The following is a 12,224-nucleotide window of genomic DNA, read 5'->3' on the forward strand; positions in this document are numbered from 1 at the left end:
AACACCCACTTTCAACACACCACGAGCTATTAACATCTTTCCTTGAGTACAGAGTAACAACCTCTGCCTCACTACCACGAGCTATAAAACTTTGGGGCTATAAACATTAAGCTATAAACATACCCCACCCAACATAACCCCCAGGGCTCACAACTAATAGCAGTAGCTAACAACGGAACCACCACCGCATACAATATACACTGCATTAGAGCTATAGACAAAAAGCAAAAGAGCTATAGACGAAAAACACTGCAAAAAGCTATAATCAGCTGCTAAACATCTTAGCACCGTAGTATATTGTCTGCATTACCTGCACTGCTTTTCCCCCCCATCTACCACCCCTATTTTTTCCCCACCACAGGTTGCGCCACGGCAGAACATATATGTGGGAAAGATATAAACAACACAGTATATGATAAACAATGTATATTGATCCACAAATAATGATAAAGAGAGTGATCTCAGTGACTATTGCATGTTGATAAACATTTTAATAATGCAAGGGTTTGTAAGGAAGTCAGAACATTATAACCAAACACATAATTAGACTATTTCCAGTAATGAGGTAACACCTTTTAGATATAATAAATTTGACATGGCTTTTTTTAAGAAGAATGAGTGAGAACATATTCGGAAATATATTTGATGGCCAGTGTAGTTTCACTGCAGGTTGAGTTTATCTGAGACTCAGGAAGGAGGAATCCATGTTTGCCCTTGTCCCGTAGTTCAAAGGTGAAGGAATACTTTATACCCTGGGTATAGGCCCAGTCATCAGAGGAACCAGCTGTGGGATCTGAAATACATGGGTTTAATTATTTATATGTGGAAATTAACATGAATTCATCATACCAATTAACACCAATGCCAAAGAGACGGTCCATACAAATTAGGAATAGCCTAACTGTACTCATATATTTCTTTTGATTTCATGATAACTTAATCCTGTATAATAATTCTTTCTCGATATAGTTGTCACAGGGGTACGATAGATAAGGAACCCAGTGGTGAGGCAGGGCCCAGCAAAGCTTCTACATCTGCTTCATCATTTGCCTTCATTCTGCACTTCTGAGCATGCAGAAAGCAGAGCCAGGCCTATCAAGGGGATGAAGAAGCATTGGCAGGCTCACCCCAAAATGTGTAGCTTACAGGTTTTAGATCTGTTCTAAATATGTCCTACAATGGAAGTCATGAATTCTGTTGTAATATTGGAACAAATTGTCGCCAAAGATGTTACAGTAAATGGCTCAAGAAATAAAGCATTTGAATGGACCAACTACAACATATCTATATATATATAAAAGAAGAAGTTTGTTTGTTTGTAGGCAAATATCTTCGACACCCCTGCACCGATTTGGATGAAATCAACGCAAGGTGGTCCAGTTGGATCCCAGACAGATTTTAAGGGATTTACTAGAAAAAAAAAAGGAGCAGATTTGTTCGTGGACAAACCATGTTGCAATGCAAGGGGTGCAAATGCATTTATTTATTTATTTTTGCATACAGGGAAAATACTGTCTGCTTTTGTATGTAGGGCACAAATACTGAAAAGGGGTATTATTACATTGCAATTTACAGTTGAGCTAGAACTTGTAGATTCCCAAGTCTAAATCTGTCTGCACATTTTAAATCCCCCCGCCCCCACAGTGCAACATGGTTTTGCCTAGGTGCAAATTGCTCCTGTTTTTGCTTTGCTCCTAACTTTAATTGAGACCCAGTTTTATTGCCCAGTGGATGACCAGCTATTGTGAAAGAGTCACAATACAATATAGAAAATGTTCATTATAATATAAATATAAATATATTTAATATATTTACAAAATAATACACTTACAAATTGTGGAGGCTGAGGGCCCGTATTTATATTTAGTTCCGTAAAGGCTGTGTAACACAGATACCGCACCTTTGGAGATTTTATCCTGGTAAAAAAGATGTTTTTATACATTCTTTAATTTATATTCATATAATAAATGAGATCACATGTAGAAAATGCTATGGATAATTTCAGAACAGTAGCTAATATCAACATAGTTTACACCTCTCTGGTAAACTAAATAAATGACACTTTTCAGCTTTAACTTACCACAAATGCGTTTACAATAACAAAATGTAAATGGTCATTTTATGTTAGATATTGATGAATTTAAAGTAGGAATTTAAGTAAAACTACTATTGTATCAATAAATCCCTGCTGAGGTTCCATGTTCAACAACATTTCTTTATAAGATGCAACAGATTCCACAGAGCCATAGAGCAACGGTACATCAATAATAATAATAATAATAATAATAGTATAGTATATAATAATTGCATACTAATAATAATAGTAATAATATAGAAATGCAATAATAATAAATAACCCAGATAATACCTAGGCACAAGTTAGAATACGACAATATATATATATATATATCATCATCAGCAGCAGCTATTTTATATAGCGCCACTAATTCCGCAGCGCTGTACAGAGAACTCACTCACATCAGTCCGTGCCCCATTGGAGCTTACAGTCTAAGTTTCCTAACACTGCCAGGGTGCTTAGTATTTTAACACACTACACACACTACTTTTCATTTTTATCTATATTTTGCCGCTTTATTTGATGTTTTAATATGAATCTAATAAAATTTAGTTTTAATTGATACTATTCCCTTAGGGACCGGAGTGCCTCTATTTACTCTTTTTCTCTCTCTTTTTTGACTATGATCAAAGTATACATTAGAGTGCACCCCATCTTTTCTGTGAGGTTACTTTAAGTACCCATTATAGATGAATGGTCCCGAATTGTGTGCGACCATACCTTTTGTTTTGTATGGTATTTGCTTTTCTGAGGTCAGCACCAATAAATAAATATACTATGAGAACTCTTTGTTTTAAATTTGAAATTTGATTAACAATTGGTAATCTAGCATTAAAACCGTCTTTACTCCTCTAATAATATATATATTGATCATGACTAGCTTTAATCTGAAGGCAGATCTCAATAAATGTTGTGAGAGACGAAATGAGAACTTGGACTCTATATTTTTTGGAGGGAATGAAACTGATGCCGCATCGGCAAGTGGTGATTGGAGATAAGACTTGTCCCAGATTTGGTGGGATTTAACAACTAACGAAAACTATCTTAAAAATTCACTGACTCCGCGAGGTCTTCGTCCAAAAGTCTTCCCCTCGTATGAGCTGGCGACTCCAGAATTGAAAGTCGAGTGGGAAAATATCCTGCTCAAGTGCTCCAAGGATCTGATCCAGATTATACTCAAGCATGATACACTTATGCTAGATCAGTATTCCAAAGAAATAGAACTAATTAGCACTAGACTTAAGGATTTTGAGAATAATGAGCTATTCGTCCAAACATATGAAAAGAATAAAAAAGAACTAGAACAATATGAAAAATTTATTGTAGAGAGGAAGAGGTCAAAATTTGTACGTGATAAGAGAGATCACACCAGTGGTATTATCTTCAAATGGAATACCAAATCTAATCGAAGAAAGGATGATAGAGAATTATCCACTAGTGGTGACTCTTCGGATTTTGAAACATCTGACAATGATTTTGGAAATAGGCGACGCTATAGAAATAAGAATAGACATACTCCTAAGGATGCTACAACTCTTTTTTTAGATCCAACTACGAGACCTCAGGAAGACAGAGGGGCTCTAGATCTAAATGCATCAGGAGGGGGGGGGGGAGAAGTCTGCGGGATCGAAATCAGTGGGGGTGGAAGAACTACAATTCAGAGAGAAGACAGGGGAGGAGGAAATAAATAAGACTGCATCACTTCAAATTATTAATCTTTCCAACAGAACACTCTTAGAACAACACACAAACCTTTTATCACAAGGTTTATCTTTCTCTCCAAACACTAGATTTGATAGATTCAAATGGGAGAAGGACTTACACCTTTTCACTAGAAAACTTAAACTTACAAAAATCTTTACCCAAAAAAGTTTGAGAGTAATTAATGGAGAAGAGATGAGGGAAAGTGGAGATACTATGGATCAATCAGTACGTCTCAACTCTCAAGAAGATTTGGAGGCATTGGGAAATTTGGAAGATCTTTTTTTGGAACAAAACAATCAGGAGGGATCTCCTGATTTATCTTTAAGTACTGTTAATTGTCCCCCAAGGATTATATGTAAGAAAAAATCTCAGTTCTTCCCTACCGATAATGTGAGCCCCCAGATAGACACCTTTGAAAGGATGGTGTCAAGAGACCTCGATAATTTAAGGTCGAAATGTAAATACACATCAAGTGACAATCTTAGTGTTATGGAAAGACAGGCACTCGCAGAGATCATGGACTGGGGAGATGTAATTATTAAGCCTTCTGATAAGGGTGGGAATGTTGTGGTGTGGCCTGTTGAAATGTATAGAAGGGAAATGGATAAACAACTGAGTGATGGGAAGTGCTACAAATGACTTTTCTCTAATCCTATAACTGATTTTAAGATCAAATATGATCAGATAATAGAACAAGCATACAAGAATGGTACTATAAATAAGACGGAATGGACTTTTCTGAAGGTAGACGACCCAAAGATTCCTACCATCTACTTGTTACCTAAAATTCATACGAACAAAGAAATACCACCGGGGAGACCAATTCTATCTGGCATATCCAGCTTGACAGAGCAAGCCAGTATTTTTGTTGACGTTCATTTAAGAAAACATGTAACTAATTTATCCTCGTACATCAAGGACACTTCAGACGTCCTCAAGTTAGTGGATGGTCTCTCTCTTGATGAAGATGTGTGGATGTGTACAATAGATGTTGAGTCCCTATACACTAGTATAGGCCATCAAACTGGCATTGAAGCTGTTAAATTCTTCTTACGTTCTGAACAAGATCAAGAGTTCAGTGCCTTTTTGGTGGAACTTTTGGATTTTATTCTAAAAAGGAATTTTTTTGTTTTCCCCAACCGCTTCTATCTCCAAATTCGAGGCACAGCGATGGGGGCGGCTTGTGCCCCCAAATTCGCCAATCTCTATCTTGGCAAATGGGAACAGGAAGTCGTCTTTGACGATGGAATGCATATGTATACTGACCAAATTTTATCGTGGGTCAGGTACATAGATGACATTTTGGTCTTCTGGAAGGGTAGTAAAGAACTCTTTCATCAATTTGTCAATGTTCTGAATGACGAACCAAATGATCTGATACTTACCTTTAATATGAGTCAGGAAAAAGTAGATTTTCTTGATATCACTATTCGGAAGAAATCTGATGGCCATATTGAAACGGACCTCTTTAGAAAGTCTACAGCTACTAATAGTGTTCTCCATCATAGCAGTTTTCATTATCCCCCAGTCATTCGGAACATTCCCACAGGGGAGTTCCTAAGACTGAAACGGAATTGTTCCAATCATGTAGATTATGAAATTAGAGCTAAGGAACTCACACTCAGACTGATTGAAAGGGGATACAGTAAAAGATCGATTAAAAGAGCTGCTAATGATGTCAGAGGAAAGAACAGAAATGCTCTAATTTACACCTCTAAGGTACCAATTGCTGGGAATCCCATCCGGTTTATAGGGGACTTCTGTGACGAATGGAGACAAATCCAGACCATCATCCAGAATAATTGGTCTATCCTTTTCCTGGATGAGGATTTAAAAAGTGCTCTAGGAGATAGAGCACTCTTTAGCTGGAGACGTGCAGCAAATCTCAAGGATAAATTGGTTCAGAGCCATTTTATGGAGAAGAAATCAAAGGACATCATTAAGGGGTCATATCGATGTGGATCATGTAGGGCATGTGACCATATGGAAAAGACACTACAGGTCACAGACAAATATGGAAGTGCACATGTCATTAATGAGTACATTAATTGCAATACTAGTGGAGTTGTTTATGGCTTGAGATGCCCATGTGCTAAAATCTATGTGGGCAAAACCAAGCGTAAACTCACACTGAGAATTTTGGAACACATAGGATCAATTAGGAATGCTCAGAGGGATAAAGAACGTTTGAAACAACTATCTCCAGTTGCTAGACACTTCCTCCTTAAACACAACTGTAATACGGGTGGTTTGAAGTGTTATGGTATAGAAAGAATTAATCTTGGTATTAGAGGGGGAGATGTTGACAAAGTTCTACTTCAACGTGAGTGCAAGTGGATCTTCTTGCTTGACTCACTTTCCCCACTAGGACTTAATGAATATAACAGCTATGCGAGTTTCCTATGAAATGTAATTTAATCCAATTTAGCTTAGGTTTACTGTTCATATATCCCACAAAGCATCTAGAACAACAAATGTATTTTTTAATATAATTCCCTTTAAATGATGATCCCGCTGATGATGGGTAATACAATACATTCTGTTATGTAGGTCTAGAACTTGGGCATTCTTATTTTATCTACATTGAATTATATTATTAATACGTGAGTGCAAGTGATTTTTCATACTTGACTCACTTTTCCCACTAGGATTTAATAAATACAACAGCTATGTGAGTTCCCTACGAAATATAATTTAATCCATTTCTATTTAGGTTTATTACTCATAAATTCCATAAAGCATTTGGAACAATAAATGCATTTTTCAGTATAACTCCCTTTAAATGATGATCCCGCTGATGATGGGCCATAAAGATTTCTCCGTTATGTAGATTTAGAATTTGGACATTCTTATTATGATAAGGACTGTATTAAATTATACTATACATACCGCTAATATGGATCTCACTATTTCCTTATATATCCATGTGATTTGTACTATACACGATGAGACTAAGTATCCCACTGAATGTTAATCCTTTCTGAAACATGATTCGTTATTTCCTCTGTCAATCAGCTTCCTGTCAGGGGATTGGACGGTATGCATATTTTAGCTTCCCGAGGCTGTTGCTCGGGTTACCTCTGTGAAAAAGCAAAGTGCGAAACGTACATCGAGGCTTAGTGGCGTCATATGTGACGTCACAAGCACCCGACAGTGGCATCTGGTCCCGGCTGTGTATGCTGCGGCTAGTAATCCCGTACACCTAGTAAAAAGCGCTGGAGGTATTTGATTTACCCTCATATTAATAAGCGCGTGTTTGAGATGCAGTGATTTACATTATAAACTATGAGTGCATGTATGTACCGAGTGGGGCATAATGGGAACTGAGGGAGGCAGAATGGTAATGACGCCACTGCACCATCCCGTTAGGTGTTAGAGTGGCAATATACCTATAAAAGGACAAGGTCATTTTACAGCACTAAACACTATATGGTTTTACATGTGCGAGTGCATATTTCATCTATTTACCTCGATGTGTATACTAAACTTAGCTTCTTGTGTCATTCAGACCTGACACAAGGGATTTCAGAACACTGTGTTAATATAGCCAATAAGGAATTAATTAACTAATAAAGGCCCGTAAATCGTATTTAATAAGGGTTATCCATATGATGGTAATATATTCCCTTTAGACATCATTATACATATATGTCTAAAGACCCTTCTTATTTGGTGTTATGTGCTTGGTGACCATTTATATAACATGGTGATACATCTCTCCCTCTTAGCCCTGTATACCCCCACTATATGGTTGTATATATATGCTCATTCATATCTGGGGTACTGTCTCCCCCTTCATAGCTCTACTGAATAGGGATTGATATATGGGCTACACACTTTAAATAGGCCATAGGCAGACCTATGTAGCTTTGGATACTATCTGATTGTGGAACTTATAATTGACAAATGACACGTTCTTGGATAGACGTAATATACTTTAATTGGCCCTTGTGATACCCTATATCTGCCTCTGCCAGGGTGCTTAGTATTTTAACACACTACACACACTACTTTTCATTTTTATCTATATTTCGCCGCTTTATTTGATGTTTTAATATGAATCTAATAAAATTTAGTTTTAATTGATACTATTCCCTTAGGAACCGGAGTGCCTCTATTTACTCTTTTTCTCTCTCTTTTTTTCCCTAACATACACACACACAGAGTGAGAGAGAGAGAGAGAGAGACTAGGGTCAATTTGATAGCAGCCAGTTAACCTACTAATATGTTTTTGGAATGTGGGAGGAAACTGGAGCACCCGGAGGAAACCCACGCAAACACGGGGAGAACATCCAAACTCCTCACAGATAAAGCCATGGTTGGGAATCGAACTCATGACCCCAATGCTGTGAGGCAGAAGTGCTAACCACTAAGCCACAGTGATGCCCATCTATAATATAAAAGCCTAGCGGCGTGTGTTAGTCTGTGTGTGCAAAAAAAACCCCAACAAGCTGCAGCGCCACCTGCTGGGCGGAGTTATACACTGACCTACTAAATTCTTAGCATTATCTAATATATAAAAGTAAAAGCCTAGCGGCGTGTGTTAGTGTGTGTGTGGAAAAAACTATTTTCTCAGAAAGGGCTCATCTTATTGACCTGAAATTTGGTATACTGACATTATTTGACAAAAAAATTAGAATAGTGAAGTCAGTTAACTTCCATCATCCCCCCTTCCCCCCGTGGGAGGGGTAGTAAAGGCTAAATTTACGAGTTGAGGGGTCAAACTCATTTTCGTGAGGTAATTTTACCTCATGAATACACATGTGTAGCGGCATGTGTTAGTGTGTGTGCAGAGCTGGATTAAGGCTTCGGGGGGCCCGGGGCACTTAAGACAGGGGGGCCCCTAAGATCTAAAATTAAGGGCATAGTGACACATCCTGCATTACATCACGTACAGCCCACAGTATGACACTTACAGCTCTCCCAGAGGGCTCACTTAGGTTGTCTGCATAAGAAAAATCATTGCTTCCACAAACTAAAATACTGTACATTAAAACAATCATCAAAACACCATATTAAAATGGGTATTGACACCACACATTAAAACTAGCAATGATATCACACATTAAAAATGCCATTGATAATGTACACTAAAACTAGCAATGATACCGCACGCTAAAACTAGCAATGATACCGCACTTTAAAAATAAAATTTCTAATGCACATTAAAACTAGCAGTTATACTGCAAATTAAAATACCATTGATAATGCATCACTGGGCATGGCCAGGCCACCCTCCTACAGACAAAAAAACTGCACTGTTGTGTACACCAGTGAACGGTCACCAAAAATTGGGATTGTCACACTAGAATCACAACATTTCACAGACTTTGCTGCTCTCTTCTACCTGTTCTTCTCACTTTCACCACCTGTGCTGCAGGTTTCTTTAGTTGCAGCTTGTCTGGATCCTGGAATATTAGGGGCCCTATTTGGAGAAAAAAAATGGGTACATTTAGAAAATTACAGCCACCCCCGGCGTTAAATCAGTACCACCCATGATTAATAATTAGGCCTTCCTCCAGCCCCAGGATTAAAATAATAGTATTCACATTTAATAAATAAACCTATTTCCCTCCCTACAAACAGCCCCAGCAATAAATTAATAGTATTTGCATTTCAGAAATATACCTATTTCCCGCAACCGTCACTGCCATTAAATAATTCATAGGCACATTTAATAAAGGGACCTCATTCTCCCCAAACCACCCCATCTTAAATAAATTGCCCCCACTATTGTGTCTCTCCCCCCCCCTTTTTTCTCATGCTGTGCCTCTCCCCCTTTTTCCTTACTGTGCCTCTCTTCTCCCCCTTTTTCCCCCATAGTGTGCTTCTCTTCTCCCCATTTTTCCTCCATACTGTGCCTTTCTTCTCCCCCTTTTTCCCCCCATAGTGTGCCTCTCCTCTCCCCCTTTTTCCTCCATACTGTGCCTCTCTTCTCCCCCTTTTACCTCCATACTGTGCCTCTCTTCTTTCCTTTTACCTCCATACTGTGCCTCTCTTCTTTCCTATTTCCTCCATACTGTGCCTCTCTTCTTTCCTATTTCCTCCATACTGTGCCTCTTCTTTCCTTTTACCTCCATACTGTGCCTCTCTTCTTTCCTATTTCCTCCTTATTGTGCCTCTCTTCTTTCCTTTTACCTCCATACTGTGCCTCTCTTCTTTCCTATTTCCTCCATACTGTGCCTCTCTTCTTTCCTATTTCCTCCATACTGTGCCTCTCTTCTTTCCTATTTCCTCCATACTGTGCCTCTCTTCTTTCCTTTTACCTCCATACTGTGCCTCTCTTCTTTACTATTTCCTCCATACTGTGCCTCTCTTCTTTCCTATTTCCTCCATACTGTGCCTCTCTTCTTTCCTTTTACCTCCATACTGTGCCTCTCTTCTTTCCTATTTCCTCCATACTGTGCCTCTCTTCTTTCCTATTTCCTCCATACTGTGCCTCTCTTCTTTCCTATTTCCTCCATACTGTGCCTCTCTTCTTTCCTTTTACCTCCATACTGTGCCTCTCTTCTTTCCTTTTACCTCCATACTGTGCCTCTCTTTCCTATTTCCTCCATACTGTGCCTCTTCTTTCCTTTTACCTCCATACTGTGCCTCTATTCTTTCCTATTTCCTCCTTACTGTGCCTCTCTTCTTTCCTTTTACCTCCATACTGTGCCTCTCTTCTTTCCTATTTCCTCCATACTGTGCCTCTCTTCTTTCCTATTTCCTCCATACTGTGCCTCTCTTCTTTCCTATTTGCTCCATACTGTGCCTCTCTTCTTTCCTTTTACCTCCATACTGTGCCTCTCTTCTTTCCTATTTCCTCCATAGTGCCTTTCTGCGTTATTCCCTTTTTTTTTTTTTTACTTACCTTTCTGTTAGCTTCTTTCTTCTCCTCTCTTCTGTCTTCTTTTTTCTTTCCTGGTCCTCTCTGCGCTGTTCCTCACTGAAGGACAGGCATGACTTGATGACGTCACGCCTGTCATTCAGTATCAACAGTGCAGAGAGGAGGGAGGAGGAAGGACGCCAGCGCCGCGGTGAGGTGAGTAGTGTATCTTTTTTTTTTTTTTTACTACCCGGCTCCCCCCACCAACGAAGGGAGCCCCGAACCCCCCCTCCCGCCGGCGCCGCCGCCGCCGCTAAAAAGAAAAGTGTAAAAATAAAAATAAAAAATCAGTAGAAGTTATGCGCACGGCGGCGGGGGTCCCTCAGAGAAAGAGGGGGGCCCGGGGCACGTGCCCCCTGTGCCCCCCCTTAATCCGGCTATGTGTGTGTGTGTGTGTGTGTGTGTGTGGAAAAAACGATTTTCTCAGAAAGGACTCTTGACCTGAAAATTGGTATACTGACATTATTTGACCAAAAAATTAGAATAGTGAAGTCAGTTAACTTCCATCATCCCCCCTTGCCCCGTGGGAGGGGTAGTAAAGGCTAAATTTACGAGTTGAGGGGTCAAACTCATTTTCGTGAGGTAATTTTACCTCATGAACACACATTAAAAAGGGCGCTTGCATCGGGAAGTAACGCTCTTCCCTTGAGGAGGCCTGGGCTAGGCCCAAATGCATGATAATTCTCCCTTCCTACTATTTGACCACCATCTACTCTCCTTCACTATTTCTGCATCTCCCACACAAATCTACCTTTTGTAGATGCAATCTTGATCCTGCTATTTTCGCGTTTTGAACTCTCCTCTCCCCACTCTCCACCCTGGCCTGTCCCAACCAAGCAGCCTTCCTCTACAAGCACACGCTCACCACTGCTCTTGACTCTGCTGCACCCACCTCTTCTGTCCATCTTCACCACTCCTAAGCCCAGCCGGCACATGTACCGCAAAATGCCACTGGAGGAAATCTCGTTCCTTGGCATTTCAAGTTCATCCTCACATCCTACAGTTCCACCCTGTCCCTCGCTAAACAATCCTTCAAGTTTTTCTTCTCTTCACAGTCCTCCAATCCCTGCTGCCCTTTTGCCACTTTCAAGACACTCATATGAACCTGCAGGTCGCAGTACCCTGACCTGCCACTAGGTGTAACACACGATACTGGACACAGTAGGAGAGGGAAAAAGCAACTGACAACAATCGGAGTAACTGAGTCTGAATTGGTACACGAATGGTTAATAAGAAATAAGTACTTGTGGCAGGTGGAGTATCAGAATAAGCTGGGGTCTGGTATTTTAGCGGACAGCGGACAAGTACCGTAAGGGAAAGTTGATTCAAGACTCTTCTCCCTTTTGCCTCAAAAATACTTCAGTGGCTTGCATACAACCGTCTCCGTAGCTAACACTCTGACAACTCCCTCCTTTATCCTTTCCAATCTGGCTTCCGCCCCCTCCACTCCATGGAAACTGCCTTGACCAAAGTCACCAATGATCTCCTCTTGGCCAAATACAGGGGCCATTTCTCTCTGCTTATTCTCCTGGACCTCTCTGTGGCTTTTCACACCATGGATCATATTCTCCCACT

At 39.8% G+C, this 12,224-nt stretch overlaps 1 protein-coding gene across 2 annotated transcripts in view; it reads right to left on the reverse strand.

Moving 5' to 3' along the window:
- Positions 1–411: 411 nt before the first annotated feature.
- Positions 412–12,224, reverse strand: part of LOC142143770 (carboxypeptidase B-like) — a 50,225-nt gene continuing 38,412 nt past the window's right edge. The window contains exons 10-11 of one of the 2 annotated variants that reach the window (XM_075201903.1): positions 1,832–1,919; positions 412–793 (exon numbers count right to left, since the gene is read on the reverse strand). In XM_075201903.1, the coding sequence (XP_075058004.1) occupies positions 606–793; positions 1,832–1,919 (276 nt within the window). In that variant the 3' untranslated portion in view covers positions 412–605. The remainder of the gene's footprint in view (positions 794–1,831; positions 1,920–12,224) is intronic. The other variant, XM_075201902.1, reaches the window with a different exon arrangement.

This window comes from Mixophyes fleayi, chromosome 3, assembly GCF_038048845.1.
Source record: "Mixophyes fleayi isolate aMixFle1 chromosome 3, aMixFle1.hap1, whole genome shotgun sequence".
NCBI classification, from domain to species: domain Eukaryota; kingdom Metazoa; phylum Chordata; class Amphibia; order Anura; family Limnodynastidae; genus Mixophyes; species Mixophyes fleayi.